Raw genomic sequence first — 17,934 nt, 5'->3', positions numbered from 1 at the left:
CGAAATATGTAGTTTTTGCCTTCAACAAACCATAAGAAATGTACATCTTAGGTTTGCCAACAAATTGAAAGAAAGGTTTTAGTAATGTTCTAGTGAACTTACTTACACATACTGGACTTGAACTTAACTACGTAAAATACACCGCAATCGTTGTTGCGGGATGTATAAATGAGCAATTCCACTTGAAACTCTTTGGGGTTTCCTGCATGCAAGAAAAGGATAGAATTTCATTTATTTCGACTAAAAATGAGGTAAAACTGTTTCAGCATAGCTTATTATATTTTTATTTCAAATTTACCCTTTTATGGTCCTGGAGCATGGTTCAAAATGGCTGCCATGTTTCTCAACACGGAGAAAACAACCGCTTTTCACAAAACAAAAAAACTTTTGATGCACATCGGCATGCAAAGAGGGGCCAGGAATTAAAACGTTTGTTTTACAATTTTTTTGGAAGCTGAATGCTTTAGTATATATCACATTATTTGCTATCTGTTCTCATATTCGCAATATACGTGATGCTCCCAACTTTTTATGGCCTCGAGAAACCTAACGGCATTGTTCTTTTTTCTAGGTTTTTCAGAGGACAAAAGTAAGCATTTAGCAATTCATATGAATTTGTAACTACAGAAGTGTTTATTTTCTTTTTGTGCCCTTAGAGCCGCGCTGGAAGGTTCCAAATTACTGCGTAGGTTTTCATTTTTGCTCAATTTTAAGTACGCAGTAAATGATTATTGCTGTTTGTATTTGGCCCGTTCTACCTTCCCTGCAGAAACGGATGACTGTTGTAAACAAAGATACAAAATTTTTGAAAAGTATAGGGTAGATTTTCAAATCTGATCATAGGCCATAGTAGCAGACATGCAGTATTAAAATTGCGTGGAAATCATGTATAAACTGACGCTCCTTGTATTGCCTCGGAGAAAGGGCAGTTGTTCATATACATGCATGAGAGCACTTGCTTACAATGTTTTTGTTCTGTTTTTATTCCGTTCCTTTTTATTATTACCTAATTGATGTATCTGCTTTGCTTATGCTTCTTTCTCGCTTTCATTGTCGACCTAGATTTCTTTGTTCAGAATGCATACTTCCGTTATTGTATGATAATACAAGTATGAGTGTACCCTTGCTGTACTGCAATCTTCGTAAGTGATTATGTCTTAATCTTTAACCAGATTTTTCAGTTCCTTAACTAAAAATTTGGGACAGTGGTGCTCACCCCCTTTAATAAATCACAGCCTGATTAACAGTGTTCTTTAAATCAACAAAATTGAACTGCGGCGATCGACTTATCTCAAAATTTGCCAACCAAGGAATGGATTGTGCGCTCAACCCAGGGCACAGTGTTATGAACTGTTAACAATTGTGCATAAAAGGCCTGCGTGCTTGCCCGGATGACTATTTCCGGTAACACCTCATGAGGAATGCGTGGCACATCATTGCTTCGGACAGGGCGTTTGGCAAGAGCGTACGTTTGTTTATATCAGTTCTTTGTCGGTGATCAAACACCACACTGCTTGAGTTAAGGGAGACAAACAGGCATATTCACGAGAATACAGGTAACTCCTGATAAGAAGTGGTTGCGCAGTGCCTGAACGAGCTGCCACCATTAATTATAGAAGTGCCTGAAATATTTTAGGACTGCCTCTGGTCGCCGATCTACAAGGGTTCCACTGAAACTGTTGTCCGCAGTGAACAAACCGCTATTTTATTAAGCCACCACTTCAGGAAGCCAACTAGTTAAACCGGAACTTAAAATTTGCAGTGTGCGGTTCTGTGATAGTGTGCCCTAGCGTGTCCGATGTGCTCTCCTGCCTGCAAAAGATGTCTCCCGCAAAGGCGGAACATAAAATGTTCAAATTTTCCTGCATACTCTTTCCTCTTTTATCTTATTCTCTCCCTATATTACCCCCACGGCAGTGCGTTGTATGCTGCTGCACCTTGTGCCTTGGTATATTATTATCCGCTCTTTGTTCTTTTTTTATAATATAATTTCGGACATTACCCAAGAGCCACTGTTCGGCCCCGCCGCTAACTTCAGCCCCCCAAAATTGCTTTTGTGTTCGCGGCACCACCTTCACGCGCGGATGGGGCCCCTCTATTTACAGGCATTTTTAACCTTTTATAGAAACAATTCTCAGCGCAGTTTTTATAGCCTCTACTGAAGCCAATAGTGCCATTTTAGGTGGCCCCTTTTTTGCTGGCATTTGGTGCATACGCTTAATATTTTTTGCCTTTGCCATCCCACTGTGGTCTGATACACCTGCCTACCATTGGATATAGGGTGGGCCCCGAAGGGAGGTAGGGCAGTGGTGGGCATGCCTTCGGAGCAGTTGCTTCAAATCAGTTTTGCACACACCTCCGGAGAACGTAAGCAAACCACGTGACTTGTTTTATTCTTCTCCTAATCCACCATTGGTAAGCGGGGCATCTAAGCCTTCTTTCCTTTATGTACTTCGCATCTCGGTACCGAATATCTGGGCAATTTTGTGTATCATATTGTCACGAAGCCAAAGATGAGGCAGTCGACTTGAAGGAAGGCACGTTTATTGTGCTTGTGCTCCCCTAACAATTCGAAAAGTACACAGGCGGCGAAGCAGCAGTCAACAAAGTGGCGAGTGTCGGCGAGCGTCACAGAGTCGAATGAATACCGCGGCGTCTGCTCTGCAAGCTTTTGTCTTTCGGCGCGAGCATGTCTCGAAGCGCCGATTTACATCCGGAACATTGTAGATCAAAGAAGATTATTCCAGGCCGATTGACGCTAGGGCAAAATGCTCTCCTTATGCGAATGAGATAAACCTGTGCGGCCTAAAAATAAAGAATTGAACATGCGCTTCGCTTGGGACGCAGAACACAGCTGCGCGCAGCCGCGCAGTAAAAACAAACCATAAATAAACAAGCCCAATGCATCTTTCTCGGCATTACCCCCCCCCTAAGAGTGCATCCACACGATGCTAAAATGAAACGAGCGTCTTAACAAAGAACAACAAAAACAGAAAAGAGTTTATCATCTTGCGCAGTAAGGTTTGAGGCGAACCACGTGAACGATTTGGGGCCGCGTGCGTCGTTGAGATGTGCCGGAATCACCATCGGGGACCACCTCGTAGGTAAGTTGGCCAAGATGTCATAAAATCTAGTAGGGTCCGAAATACCATCGCAGAAGCTTCTCATCTGCGAAGCTTCGCACCCCGTCGTCAGATGAGAGTCCAAACCCACACACGATTCATAGGGTGGTACTCGGCGTTTCGGTGTCGGAGGCACGAGTTCGCGGGTTTGATTCCCGGCCGCGGCGGCCGCTTTTCTGATGGAGGCGAAAAGCAAAAACGCCCGCATAACGAGGTTTCGATGCACAATAAAGATCCCCAGGTGGTCAAAATTAATTCGGACCCTTCTACTACGGCGTGCCTCATCGCCTGCGTTGCGTCGGCGCGTTAAAACCTACAATCATCATGATCATTCGGCGTCCGAGATTGTAGCGTCCGGCATCCATCAGCTGCTGGTCCGTTATACGAACTTGAGTGAGCTGGTGGGCCTCCTCCGCACGTTGAAGGTATCCTTGCCTTGCGCGTCGGCGTTGAGGCCGTCGTCTTCTACGTGCGGAAGCATGGCGTAGAGCATCGTAGTCGGCCGTCTTCAGTAGAAAAACTCAAACGGTCTCATCTGCGTAGTTTTTTGTGTCGCTGTATTTTACGAAAACGTGACATACGGAAGAACTTCGTCCTAAGTCTTATGTTCAACGTCGGCGTACATAGACAGTGTATCCACGATCGTCTTGTTCAGACGTTGCGTTAGTGTGTTCGTTTGGGGGTGGCACGCCGTCATTCGTGGGTGATCCGTGTGTCTGCAGAGTAAGATTCTTTGCATGAGCTCCGCAGTGAAGACCGTTCCGCGGTCCGTAATTAGGACTTTAGGGGCTCCATGCCACAGCACAAGTCGATTTATGAAGATACTAGCAACTTCTTGTGCAGTCTCCCTCGAAAGAGCAGCGGTCTATGCGTAGCGCGTCATGTAGTCTGTCGCTTGTGCTGCGACAATCGACTTGTTCTCGGATCGGGACGTCCGGTACGGGCCCAGAAGGTTCATTCCAATCTGTTGGAAGAGGCGTGATGGGATGGCGATTGGCTGCACAAGTGTGGTGGGTCCCATCGGTGGCTTTTTTTGTCGCTGGCAGTCACGGCAGCTCCAGATCTAGTGGGTGATGTCTGATGTAAGGCTGGGTCAGTGGTACTTTGCCTTAATTTTTCCAATTGTGCGAGCTGTGACGAGATGTCCGGAAGACGGGTCGTCGTGGCACGCTTCCAAAATTTCATCACAAAGGTCTGCGGAGGGGGGGGATGGCAGTTCTCGTTCCGGGTCTCAAAGTCTTCACGAGGGCGGAGTTTTTCAGGCGGAATTCTGGTAGGTTGCGTTTCAAGTTCCTAGGCCCGACAACGTTGCATCCTTCGAGGTAGTCGATTATGACGCTTAAGTCGGCATCGGCACGCTGCTTGACGGCAAGTTCGCTCTCCGTCACGATTCCCAAGAATGCGCTGTCTTCATTACAGTCTTGTAGTGGTGGGTCTATGGGGGCGCGGGAGAGGCAGTACACGTCGGAGTGGTTCCTGCCGGATTTATAGACGACTGTAACGTTGAATTCTTGCAGGCGCAAGATCCACCGCCCAAGACGACCACATCGGTCCTTCAAATTGGCGAGCCAACACAGCACATGGTGGTCTGTCACAAACTTGAATGGTCGGTGTACCATACACGTATGGGCTAAATTTCGAAATGGCCGTATGATAGCCAGGAACTCTTTCTCGGAGGCAGAGTAGTTTTTCTTCTCCTCCGACAGACCACGGCTAGCATAGGCGAATAACGTTTCGCAGCCGCTTTGCTTTTGCACGAGGACGGCTCTCAAGCCCATATCACTGGCGTCCGTGTGCATTTCCGTGACGGCGTTTTCTACAAAATAAGCGAGCACGGGTGGGCTTTGCAGGCGTTTTTGCAGCTCGCAGAATGCTTGTTATTGGTCGTTTTCTCAGCTAAAAGGGGTGCTATCTTTCGTCAAGCGAGTGAGTGGCTCTGCAATTCGTGTGAAGTTTGCGACGAAGCGCCGGTAGTATGCGCACAGTCCGAGAAATCTTCACACGCTCTTCTTGTCTTTCGGCCTTGGGAAGTTCGCAATCACTGAATTTTTTGCCTGGTCGGGTAGGACTCCCGTGGCGCTGACGACGTGGCTCACGAACTTCAGTTCCCCATACGCGAAACGGCCCTTTTCAGGCTTCAGCGTGAACTCCGACGTACGAATGGCCTCGAGTACAGACTCCCACCCTGCAAGATGTTCTCCCGTAGGCTGTCAGCCGGAATCCGCATGTTGTCCGCGTAGTTTTCATTGGACATGCCAACAAAGTAGCCGTCGTACTGCTTACACGTATTTCTAGGGCCTTCTCAATTCTACTGGCTTCGATCATAAATTCGGCGACGGTTATTGGCGGGTTGCGGACAGTACAGCAAACAGTTCCTCCTTCACACCGGGCATTGAGCAGCGTAACTTCATTTCTTTGGTCATTTCGGGGTCCCCGCGACGAAATATTTGCTTCATCTCCACAAAAATTACGACCCATTCGTTGGGACGTTGCGGTTGCGTTTCTAACAAAAGGGCGGCTCTTTCTTTCCCCATGACAGTAGCGAATGTTTTGAGGAACTCGCTCTTAAAGAGGGTCCAGTCGGTTTGGGAGCTTTCATGGTTCTTAAACTAAGTTCGGGCCGTATCTGCTAAATAGAAGAAAACAGTGCGGACATTTTTTGCGCCATCCGACCTGTTAAAGATAAGGACGCGCTCCACTTTCTTCAACCAGTCCTCAGGGTCTTCTCCGAGGGATCCGCGGAACGACGGTGGTTCCTGGGGCTGTTGCAATACGCGGGCAGTGTTAGGATCGCTGGTCATGGTGCCGGCGTTGATAATGGTGGTTTTCCCGTAGTCTTCTTTCTTCACGTTATCCGGAAGCAGTCCACACTCTTGCTGAATACCTTGCTGAAGGTGACTGACACGAGTTTGGCTTGCTTGTTGGCTTGACGAGGACTTAAAGAACATGTACCCAGCACCTCTACCAGATGTTACGAAGAAAAGACGAGGCAGTCGATTTTAAGGAAAAACACGTTTATTGGAGCAAACTTGCGCTCCCCTAACCACTCAAAAAGCACACAGGCGACGAAGCAGCAGTCAACAAAGCGACGTGCATTGGCGAGCGTCCGAGAGTCGAATGAACGCCGCGGCGTCTGCTCTGCAGGCTTCTAACTTTCGGCGCGAGTTTTTCTAGAAGCGTCGATTTACATCCCCAACATAGTAGATCAAAGAAGATTATTCCAGGCCAGTTGAGGCTAGGGCAAAATGCTCTCTTTATCCGAATGAGGTAATGCGTGCGGCATAAAAATAAAGAACGGAACATGCGCTTCGATTGGGACACACATAACATAGCCGGGCGCAGCCGGACCGTAAAAACAAACCATAAATAAACAAGCACAATGCATAGTTCACAGCAGTATACGTCTAGGGCTCTTTCTGCGATCCTTAACGTTTGTGGGAGTCTGTAGGCTGCTTGCAGCGCATGCAGAGGGTAGTGGGTTATGCAGTTCATAAGTATTGTTTTACAAATGACGTTGCTTTGTTTCGCAACTTGTTTTTATAATACTTTATCACGTCATTGATTGCCATAAAACATCGTACCTGCGGAATTTCACGGTTGATTGTTCTATTTTGGGATATGGCTTATTAACGGGATGACTATTTACATTACTGTTCAATTCATAGGCGTTATTTCCTTTGGTTGAAAGGTTACGTTTTCTGCGACGCACGACTTTTTTTATTAGCCCTAGGTACGTGATAAATGAAAAGGTCCCATTTATATCGGTCCGTTATCGCGGTGTTGTTCAATACGGTATAACATCAGCAAGATGGCTGCCTGAATATTTTCAGTTGGTCACATCAAAATATAAAAACAGCACTAAACCTAAACTTTATATATTCAAAAAAGTATTGTTAAGGATTTATTCCGGCAAACAGAATATAAATGTTAATATTATTATTTTGGGTTAGTAAATTCGATGCAATCTACGCTTCAGATAAATGTGAAAGGTGCGAAATGACATATTGAATTTTACTAGGCTAAAGACGGCTGAAAGTTTACCCAACAAGCTGAATTAAATTATATTGTATAATCCCCCTCGTCATAAAAATTAGTTCTGCGGACGCGATGATTTTTTCCTGATCAACGCTAACTTCTTTACAAACATGTGTGGCATTTCAGTACTTTTACCGCATGCTGCAGCTGTGTCACCGACCCAGTTATGACTCTACTATTGCCACTTTACTGGTGAACATTGCCACTCTGAACAAAACTCCGCAAGAGGTGGCTGGCTTGATGATCCGCATCTGTACACGCGTGAAAACTTGTATACATTGTACTTCGTTGCTTGCAGTGAGGGAAGCGCGTTCGTCAATAAAAATTGAATGTGCGACACGTTTTTTGTTTGTTGATGTGCAAACCTTTGATCCGGAGCCTCTTTATTCCTTTGTTTGCGGTGTAACCGCCACCGAGGCTTAAAGATGGACTTCTGTGTTAAAAGCAAAAGAACTGCCTCTTCGCATATTCGGCGAAAAAAAATGGCACTCATCTGCTGCTTTTCTTTGAACTTTCGACAAAAGACGATAGTCGACCTGTGCCCTTCCCAAGTACTTGCCTCCCTTCTCTTTTCCGCTCGCTCTCATACTGTTCTTCTCCCGTCCGGTTCCTCCCAAAATATCATGGTAGAGGTTTGCTCAAGTCAATTAAAAGTTACGGGATTTTACTGCATCAAGTTTGAGTGCCTCGATGTCACTGCTGTCGTACGGCGGAGATGAGCGGGAATAGGTGCAACCTACTACAGAGTTTATAGAATCACGTTGCCCTACTCCACGAGCGTTCCCAGCGGAACGTACAACCCATCTAGTGGAACATTGCGCTACGGTTGCCGTTTGATTTCTTAAATGCCGTCAGGAGCTATAGTGGCACTCACAACACCAGGCGACGCTTTTCTGCAGTCGACTTAGTATTTCAACAAAGCATCCAAAATCGTTTTAAATAGAAGAACAGTGCAAATGTTGTTTATGTATTCCTTTTCAGACATATATTTGCCAAACGTTTTGTTTATTTTTCGCCAATGCTGACAAGTGTAAACACTGACATCGGGCTTAGACGTTTATGTTTCGCTTTCGGTATATCAGACTATTGCGCTGCTTCTGTTTCACTTTTGTCACCTGCCTGAATCGAGTCACTTACAGACAGACCAAAAATTCGGCGTTTAAGTAGACCAAAAAGTCTATCGCATCTAAAACATACCTTAGCTTACACGATCGTTCAATAAAACGGAGAACCGCCAACAAGGTGCCGGAGTGGTTGAATACGGTGACAGCAAGACTCCCATGGCCCAATTTCTATCTTTTATATATTTGGCAGTTTTTTGTTGTTAACGGTCTAGTAAGCGCCGCCAAATCACCCCACACCTGCGGCAGCCAACGTCACTGCCCACATCCCAATTCACGCGCCGAGCAGTGTCTCAAGTTTTATGAAACGGCCAAACCGCGTTCCCTCACTGATTCGCAGGAGCCACTGAAATGATTATAAACCATTTCTTTCTTTTCTTCTTCGGTGTTTCACCTACACGTATTACCTTCGTTGTCCACAGGCAGGCATCGCTTGAGCTACGACTTTTAATTCCAAGTTATTCATAGTGTTAATCTTCAGCGGCGACTGTTCGTGAGCGGAAGCAGTTTGGCCACTGATCAAGAAGTCAAGAAAGGCTCCTGCCCCCTGAGTTTTACGGCTGCTGTTCCGTGGGTTATATATATAATATATAACCCATATATATTATATAACCAAGATTATATCGACAAAACAATGAATATAGGCATATACGTTAGGATAAGGCTGATTCATGAGGAAGTTATGCTCCTAATGTGTACTTGGTCTTTACCCCGGGTGCCAGACAAAGGTTTTACAAAGCGGTGAATAATAATGAGCGGTGTAGGCCATAGTGAGCGCGACTGTATATCCTGCTCCAAGCAATAAAAAGTTAACCAATGAGAACTTAACTGAATTGTAAGAATTTATTTGGCGTTCTTTATACGGCATCATTTCTGTGAGGACTGACATCCCCGTGCCTCGACACAGCGCTTGCAGATGATGCCGACGCACTGGCAGTGGTGATGATGAGAAAGAAGCAAGGAACGCACCACCCCGAACGCGCGATACGAGGAGTGCAAAAACTCTGCGTTTATCAGAGTTCACTGAAATATTTCAAGCCGAATACCAAGCGATAGTACTTGCCTTAAAATTAAATCCGCAACATTTTATTACCGATGTAATAACTCACTCGCCACCGGTCTGTCCCACGTTGTCGTCATGGAATATTCACCTCTAGTTGGTACGTTCAACTTTCGTGTACATTCTTACTTGCGGGACATCTACCTTAGTCGTGTTTCCGGACGCAATGGTTCATTCAATAATGAAGGGGTTGACTACTTTGAATGGTCCTTCGGTTTACCTTTGCCCTGTACAGTTTAATAATGCAGGGGAAAGGTTTGGTAGCTCCCCATGCCTAACAAGAACGCAGGAAGGGGTCATTACTAATTTTGAAGATCGTACCCATTAAAGACATAATTGGTATCCTAATTTTTGTGAATGTCGTAAACGCGAGGTCAGCATAGCAAGATCCTGATGTAGGGTACCCCATATTGAACAAGCCTGATATCGCCCCCGCCGGCCTATGCGCTGTTTGTGGTAAACATGAGACACTAGATAACTTGCTATCGCATTGCCGCGGTTTTTCCACGATGATACGTGACCTTGCAAGGCAATTACAATGAATTGAACTTGCTATTTCCATTCCTGTACTACTTTCGTGTTGGGGCTACATGAGTGGAATACTGCTACCCAGGGTGTGCTGCTGCACTTTATACATGTGTCCGAAACCAGGCGTCTCCCGGATTAGCCTTGATACTTACCTGAATGTTTTGTGGCTAAAGGAGCTTGAATTTTCTGATCAAACCTCATCTTCTGAATTTAACCAAATCTATCTTGCAAGCAAACGCTGTTTCTGGGTATAAATATTAAGGTTTTTATTTACTGGCGTTGTAAGCGGACGCGCCCGCCCTCTTTACGTCCGATTTCGGGACATTCCCATCAGTGGGTATGCGCCTTGAGACAACGAACATGAACAACAACCGCCACAACAAGGGTCAGCTGACGAGAGGGGAAGGAGTTGGTTCGTGACCAGAAGGCTGCGTGGTTGAGGGACTTGCGTTGACCTGGCCGCCGGCTGCCGTTAGAGCTTCGCCCGGTTCGACGTTCGCTACGCTAGGTGCCGTAGCAGAAGACCCGTCACTGCCGTCCGAGTAGCTGTTGTCGGAGGGGCCTCTGCGCGGAGCAAGAAGTAGGCCGGTAAACCAGCAGCGTGGGACTCGACAATACGGAGATGGTGCAAGCCGAGCTATTCAACGGCTTGCGTGCTGGTGTGCTCCGGTGCCCCCGCACGGGGAACCTTGAGTAATCTTGGTGACGGTACTGGCGATACCGCGGACCCCGAGCCCCCCAACATAAGCTGTATCCTACCGTGGTGATGTGTTTTTAAGGTGAAGGGTAGAAACCTCTAACGGTGGCCGTCGGAGCCTTGGTCAAGCTCCGGCCGATGGGCTCTCTGCCTGTCTACCAGGCAGGGAGCTCCGGGACCTCTTTGACTACCAGGGTAAGGTCAAAGAAGAAAGTACCCTGGTCTCCCTGCTTTCCAATGTATCATATGTCATTTTCAAACCCCCCCTCCAAACGTGATCGGTCCCTGAAAAGGGGCCGCACCGAAGTATCTTTTCCTCCTTTGTCTTCGATCTCCATTCCAAAGCCCGATATTTTTTCTCGCGCTTCCTGGTAATGGAATCCCTAGATAAATCAAAATCCATCACTTCCCAGTCTGTCTTTCTCATTTCCAAGTTTCTTGAAAGCCTTGTAGGCAAATCGTACCAGGCTAAAAAGCTCACAACCGGAGAAGTCCTAATTGAAGTTCAAAACAAACAGCAATCCTCTAACCTCTTGAAGCAAACGCACATGGTCGATGTTGACATCAAGATTACGCCCCATCGCAGTCTGAATAGCTGCCAGGGCGTCATTTCTGATAGAGATCTAATAAATGAGACTGAAGCAAATCTGCTCGACGGCCTTCGCGATCAGGGCGTGACAGCAGTGCGGCGAATCACGATACGCCGAAACGACCAAATATACCTACTAAACACATAATCTTGACATTTGACCGCTCAACACTTCCTGAGTCGGTCAACGCAGGCTTCATGAGATGTCCGGTCCGGCCCTACGTGCCAAACCCACGCCGCTGCTTCAAGTGTCAGCGGTTTGGGCACGGCACAACCTCTTGCCGTGGTAAACCGACGTGCGCAAAATGTGCAGCACACGATCACCTAACCGACAAATGCGAATCCGAGAGCTTCACCTGTGCGAACTGCCAGGGACCGCACGCTGCCTATTCAAGGAGCTGCGAAAAATTCAAACAAGAAAAACAGATCATTGCCTTGGAAGTAAACGAGAACATCCCCTTCCCAGAGGCGCGAAAGAGGTTCGCCTTTTTCCCCCTGGGCAGGTACGCCGACGCGGCTCGCCGGGGCGCGGAATGGCGTCTGGTCTCGGCGGGGACCCAGTACCGCGAGTCGGACATGGTCCCGCCCCCAGCCCCCCCGCTGGGGTGCCTCGGGCAGCCCAGCCCGGCCCCACTCCGCTCGCTGTGCCAGCAGCGGTTGTGGTGGCAACCTCTTCCGTCGGGACCGGTGCCGCTCCGGTCTCTGCCTCCCCATCCTCCAGTGCGTTGGAGGGTGCCATGGACACCACGGGCCCCACACCAGCTCCCACCGCCACCGCACCGCCCGTGCCACTTCTGGTGCCCCCGACACCAGAGGCGGTGGCGGCTCAAACGAAGGGCCCCCGAAGGGGGGCCCAGTCTGGGGGGGCCGGTTCCACTGGCACACCCAGGACATCGGATGACGAGATGGACGTCGTGCCGTTCTTGCCTGCAACGCAGCGCAAGGAGCGGCCTCCGACGTCCAAGCCTACAGATAGGCCGCCCACAAAGCCCAATCCAAGAGTCACAGCCCTGAAGGGAGGACACATAAACAAACATACACACTTCAGTAGCTCTCACATTAAATAATGGGAAGAGAAAATATTGTTCAATGGAACTGCAGAGGCCTTCTGAATAATCTTGACGACGTGTATGAGATTCTGCATACCAATCAGCCAAGTGTAATGAGTGTTCAGGAAACACATTTGAGTTCTAAACACACAAATTTCTTGAATAGTTACCTGGTATACAGGAAAGACAGGGATGGCTGCACACACTCTTCTGGCGGTGTGGCCATAATTGTCCGGAAATCCTTAGCATCCCAACCTGTCACTTTAAACACTATCCTTGAGGCAGTAGCAATATGCTTAATAATATTTAATAGGTTGATAACGGTATGCTCCATATACATTCCTCCTGATGTTACACTTTCGAGCTTTGACTTCGAGGCGCTGGTTGACCAGCTGCCCGAACCATACATTCTAACAGGCGACCTTAATGCTCAAAATTCTCTTTGGGGCTCTTCTCGTACGGATGCCCGGGGTCGCCTGATAGAGAGGTTTCTTACATCTTTTGGAGCATGCCTTTTCAACAATAAACAGCCTACATATCATAACATAGGACACAACACATACTCATGTCTTGACTTGGCTATTGGCTCCGCAGTTCTCTTTCCTCTTCTCGAGTGGGGTGTGGGAACTGACCCATATGGCAGTGACCACTTCCCCACCTCACTTACATACATAGGTAAAGGCCGAAGCAGTTCATCTTCCAATAATAGGTTCAATGAAGCACGAGCTAACTGGAACACATTTACAGAGACATCGAAACTACACTACACAATTATAAGACACCTACACGTAGATGAAGCCGCACAACTCCTCACGGCGCACATCCTCGAAGCCGCCGAAAGGTCCATTCCCCACACCTCTGGTGCCCTGCGCAACCAGTGGAGCCCGTGGTGGAATGAGGACTGTAGGCAGGCGCTAGTGGCCCAGAACAAGGCGTGGGGTATCCTGCGCCGTTACCCCACGTCGGGAAACCTTTTATTGTTCAAAAGGGCTAAGGCGATGGGAAAACGTGTGCGCCGTGAGGCAAAACGAGAGAGTTGGCGCTCATTCGTAACATCCATAAACTCTTACACTGACTCTCGCAAAGTCTGGACACGAATACGCAAACTAAAAGGACAATAGACACACAGCCTGCCCCTGGTCAGAAAAACAGGGGACAAACTGGAAGACCAGGCTAACACACTCGCACAACACTTCCAACACGTGTCCAGTTCAGCACACTACACTAGCACTTTCATGAAACACAAACAATTGGCTGAAAAGAAGTGTTTACGTGATAATGATACGTCAAACTCCTCTTATAACTCGGAGTTTTCACTTCATGAGCTGAGGACCGCCCTGAGCACTTGTAAACCCTCAGCTCCAGGCCCAGACAACATCACATATACAATGATACAGCACCTACACTCAGACACTCTTCTAACACTCCTCCACCTATATAACAAGATTTGGCTTTCGGGGCACATTCCTCGCTCTTGGAGGGAGGCCATAGTAGTGGCTTTCCTAAAAGAAGGGAAGGGCTCTTCCTCTACTTCCAGTTACGGGCCCATTGCTTTGACAAGCTGCCTGTGCAAGCTCCTCGAGAAGATGATAAACCGTAGGCTCGTGTACTTTCTTGAGTACAATGGTCTTCTCGAGAGCTGCCAGGCAGGCTTCCGGGCAGGGCGATCCACAAACGATCAATTAGTTGCCCTGGAATCTTATATTAAGGATGCCTTCATACACAGACAGTACTGCATGACCGTATTATTTGATATTAAGAAAGCTTATGATACGGCATGGCGTTATGGCATTCTTGCAGACCCAAAATCCTATGGTGTGACAGGTAACATGCTGAATACTCTTTCAAGTTACCTGTCTGAACGAACATTTCGTGTCAGGGTCGGTTCGGCACTTTCAAACGTTCACGTGCAGGAGAATGGCTTGCCTCAAGGTGGCGTATTGAGCTGCAGCTTGTTTAGAGTTAATATGAACTCTCTCCGAAAGGCACTGCCGCCAACCTTTCGCTGCTTGATGTATGTAGATGTCGTTCAAATATCTTTCAAATCATGTAACATATCCATTTGTGAACGTCAGGTCCAGCTTGGGGTAAATAAACTTTCTCGGTGGGCAGATGAAAATGGATTTAAACTTAATCCTTCTAAAAGTACGTGCGTCGTATTCTCAAAAAGGCGGGGCATCCTGCCCGATCCTGACGTGAAACCCTTTGGTGACTCGATTCTAGTAAAAAGAGAACACAAGTTTTTGGGTGTGGTGTTTGACGAGAAACTCACATTCATATCCCACATAAAACTACTCAAACAAAAATGCCTAAAAACAATGAATATTCTAAAAGTCCTGTCTCACCAATCGTACGGTGCAGACAAACAACTCTTGCTTCGACTTTATGCCGCGTTGGTGGGGTCACGGTTGGACTACGGAAGCGTTGTGTATGGGTCAGCCACAAAAACAGCACTTAAAATGCTCAACCCAGTGCTTCACTTGGGGCTTCGCCTGTCTTGTGGGGCATTGCGTACCAGTCCTGTCCACAGTCTTTATGCAGAGTGCGACAAATGGTGCTTAACGTACCAGCGAACTTATGTTGACCTCCTATATGCCTCCAAAATCTCATCAATGAATAACCATCCCTTTAAACCAGTTTTTAATGATACGTCCACAACTAAACTCTTTTTAAACCGCCCATCAATTCCCGTTCCCTTCTCGCACAGAGTGAGGGACGAGGTGACTATTCATGAGGTCTCCTTCTTAGACACATTCAAATCATCTCACACTGATCTTGTAGCACCATGGCATCTTCGTCCTGTAGCATGTGACTTGTCTTTCGTACAATACAATAAGAACAGGACACCAAGAAGTGGGATTTTGCAGCATTTCATGCATCTGCAGAATAAATACAGGGCTGCAGAGTTCTTCAGTAATGCATCTAAAACGTTCACTGCAGTGTCGTGTGCTGCGCATGGTCCCAATTTCGCAGCATGTAGAACAATGAATGTTAATACAAGTATTTTTACGGCAGAAGCATATGGTATATTTCTGGTTGTAAGTCACATAGTTGAACATCATATTCCTACATCCGTCATTTATACAGATTCGTTGAGCGTCGTTCGTGCATTGTCATCCGGAAAGTCATCAAAAACCATCTCATTAATCTGGTCTTCAAAACAATTATGGTAGCTTATTCCTCAAACCTTGGGGTGACTGTGTGTTGGGGGCCAGGCCACTCTGGCATTGGCGGTAATGAAGTGGCAGACGAAATGGCTGCCAATGCTGCACTCCGAAACACAGTAGATATGGCAACACTACCTTACACAGACCTCAAGCCACACATTAGACAACAACTCCGTAAAACTTGGCAAGCAGACTGGAGCGAACAGACAGACAACAAACTACACGTGATAAAAGCACACTTGGGACAATACACTACTGACTCACACAACAAGAACATTGAAGTTGCCTTAGCTAGGTTACGGATAGGCCATACGCATGTAACGCACTCGCACCTGCTCACGGTATCTCCAAGACCCCTGTGTACCAGGTGTGGGGAAGGCCTAGCCGTAGTCCACATACTCATACAATGCAAGGCACTTGACACAACACGACACAAACACTTCAGAGAACTCTACAGACAACATATTCCCCTACACCCAGCGTTGTTTCTGGGTGACGACGCCATGGTTTCTGTGAACCGCGTGTTTAAGTATTTGTCAGATGTTAAGTTTTTAAACCTCATCTCCTATCATGCATAATCAAATCTGGCCCTATACACCAGCCATCACCATTATCTTTATTGATCTTACTATGTCCAGTTTACACGTTTTGTACCTATCTTTTGTGGGAACCACTTCGTTTCATTAAATAACTTCTCTGGCGCTCTTTGCCCTCGTCGGCCTTGCGCCAATAAACACCAACCATCATGACCGTGTTCCGGTGCGTCCTCAGGACGACCGGGCTTCCTCGTCACCAAGTACCGCTGGGTACTACCGCAACTCGTCACGCGAAGTTTAGGCCATACCGTATATCTGGGCAAAACAAAGAACTTCTCCGTGTGACAACGTGCCAAGAAGCTCCCTCAAATCTTTGCAATTTCGAATGGCCGTTCAGACCTTGAAGTGACTAAGTGTTTTTGTTTGATCACAAATGGTTGGTCAGAGCAGTGTCATGTTTGTATGTGAATTTAGAAGCACATATAAACATCTGCTCTAAAAAAAAGGACAGTTGCGCCAAGAAACGAACAAAGTACCGGAAAGCTTAGAAAATTGCATCTCTGCCACACGTAGGAGCACTTCAGGGAACCATGGGGTGCCAATGTGAGGGGGTGTTCCCGGAGCCCCTGCCATTCTATTTTGTAGGCTTACTCACCGCTCTGCACGCAATAAAGTTTATTACTGTATACACTAGCGAGAAATCTGGTGCTGGCGTCTATGCGGCTCATATCGAGGCCGTCTGTGTCGTCGTGGACCGCCATTACACCGTGAAATCGCCTTAGTGTCGTCATTGGACTGGATTGAAACCTTATAGTGGCTCTATACTTCTACATAGTGGCACACAAAATCTAGGAATTGTGGGATATTATTCAAGGGAAAAATAAAACAGGCTGTATAAAAGACAGGAAAACAGGAAGTTAACCATATTTTTGCCGAAGCTGTCGTGCCTATTATTCTGAGGAACAGGCCGGTAGTTAACAACAATGTCAATCAATTTAAGAAGCTCATTGGCGACTCTTATTTTAATGGTTTCACTATTAATTTGAATACTGCGCATGGAAATGTCCTAATGTGCCTATAAAACCATCGATTTCTTGGGAAACCGGTGCACTTATCGTCAGCTATTTTTCAAGAAAGCGTGTTACTGAGCGAGTCCGTTCATTATAAAAGAAAAAAACAACCGTGGCGTTTAACCGTCGTGGACGAAGACAAGATAGGACTGATAAAGGCGTCCGTATCTTTCATTTCTTATCTGTGTCCAAGGACGTTTGTTTTCTGTTCTTCAGAGCCTACAACTTTCGCGGCTGCATATCAGCCACTCAGTCAGGTTTCTCCGACTCCGGATTAACCATAACAACGGAATTCAGTCCCCGATTCTGAATGCGCAGAGCTGCTAAATCAGGCTTTTTCAAGTGTTTTTACAAGAGAGGACGTTTCATCCGCTCCCATTTTAAATAGTTCATACGCTGCAACACTGCCGGAGATTACTATCAGTGAAGCCGGTATTTTGTGCCTTCTAAAGAAACTGCAAATCTCTACAACAGCCGACAATATTGTCTATAATAATAAAATCCTTAAAGCCATATCATTGAGCATCAGTCCCTTCTTAAGTGCTCTGCTTTCAGTATCGTTATCTACCGAAACTGTACCTCAAGAACGGCTAACAGGTAAGGTTGTCCCTTTCTTCAAATCCGGTGACCGCTCTTCCCCGCAGAATTACAGGCCCATTTCCCTAACTAATACCTAATGTAAACTCATGAAGCATGTCATACTCAGTCAACTCATAAACTCTTTGTAAAAACATAGCATTATTTCTTATTGTCAGCACGGTTTTCGTAAGGGTTATTCCTGCGACACCCAACTTGCCGGTTTTGTTCACGATCTTCACAAATCCATGGATGCCGGATGCCAGTTCAACGCTGTTTTTTTGTATTTCGCTAAAGCTTTCGATCGCGTTCCTCACCACAGAATAATACTAAAACTAGCACAACTTGACCTTTACCTTGACATTCTTAGATGGATGGAAGTTT

General features: G+C 46.7%; 1 protein-coding gene across 1 annotated transcript in view; it reads right to left on the bottom strand.

Annotated features, from left to right (window-relative positions):
* Positions 1 to 17,934, bottom strand: part of LOC144141916 (uncharacterized) — a 153,802-nt gene that overhangs the window by 87,825 nt on the left and 48,043 nt on the right. Inside the window, exon 4 of the mRNA XM_077673379.1 lies at positions 107 to 202. Coding sequence (XP_077529505.1) covers positions 107 to 202 — 96 coding nt within the window. The remainder of the gene's footprint in view (positions 1 to 106; positions 203 to 17,934) is intronic.

Source organism: Haemaphysalis longicornis, unplaced genomic scaffold (assembly GCF_048455015.1).
Source record: "Haemaphysalis longicornis isolate Haplotype H1 unplaced genomic scaffold, Haemaphysalis longicornis Haplotype H1 scaffold_6, whole genome shotgun sequence".
NCBI lineage: Eukaryota > Metazoa > Arthropoda > Arachnida > Ixodida > Ixodidae > Haemaphysalis > Haemaphysalis longicornis.
This window is presented reverse-complemented; position numbering and strand designations above follow the sequence as displayed.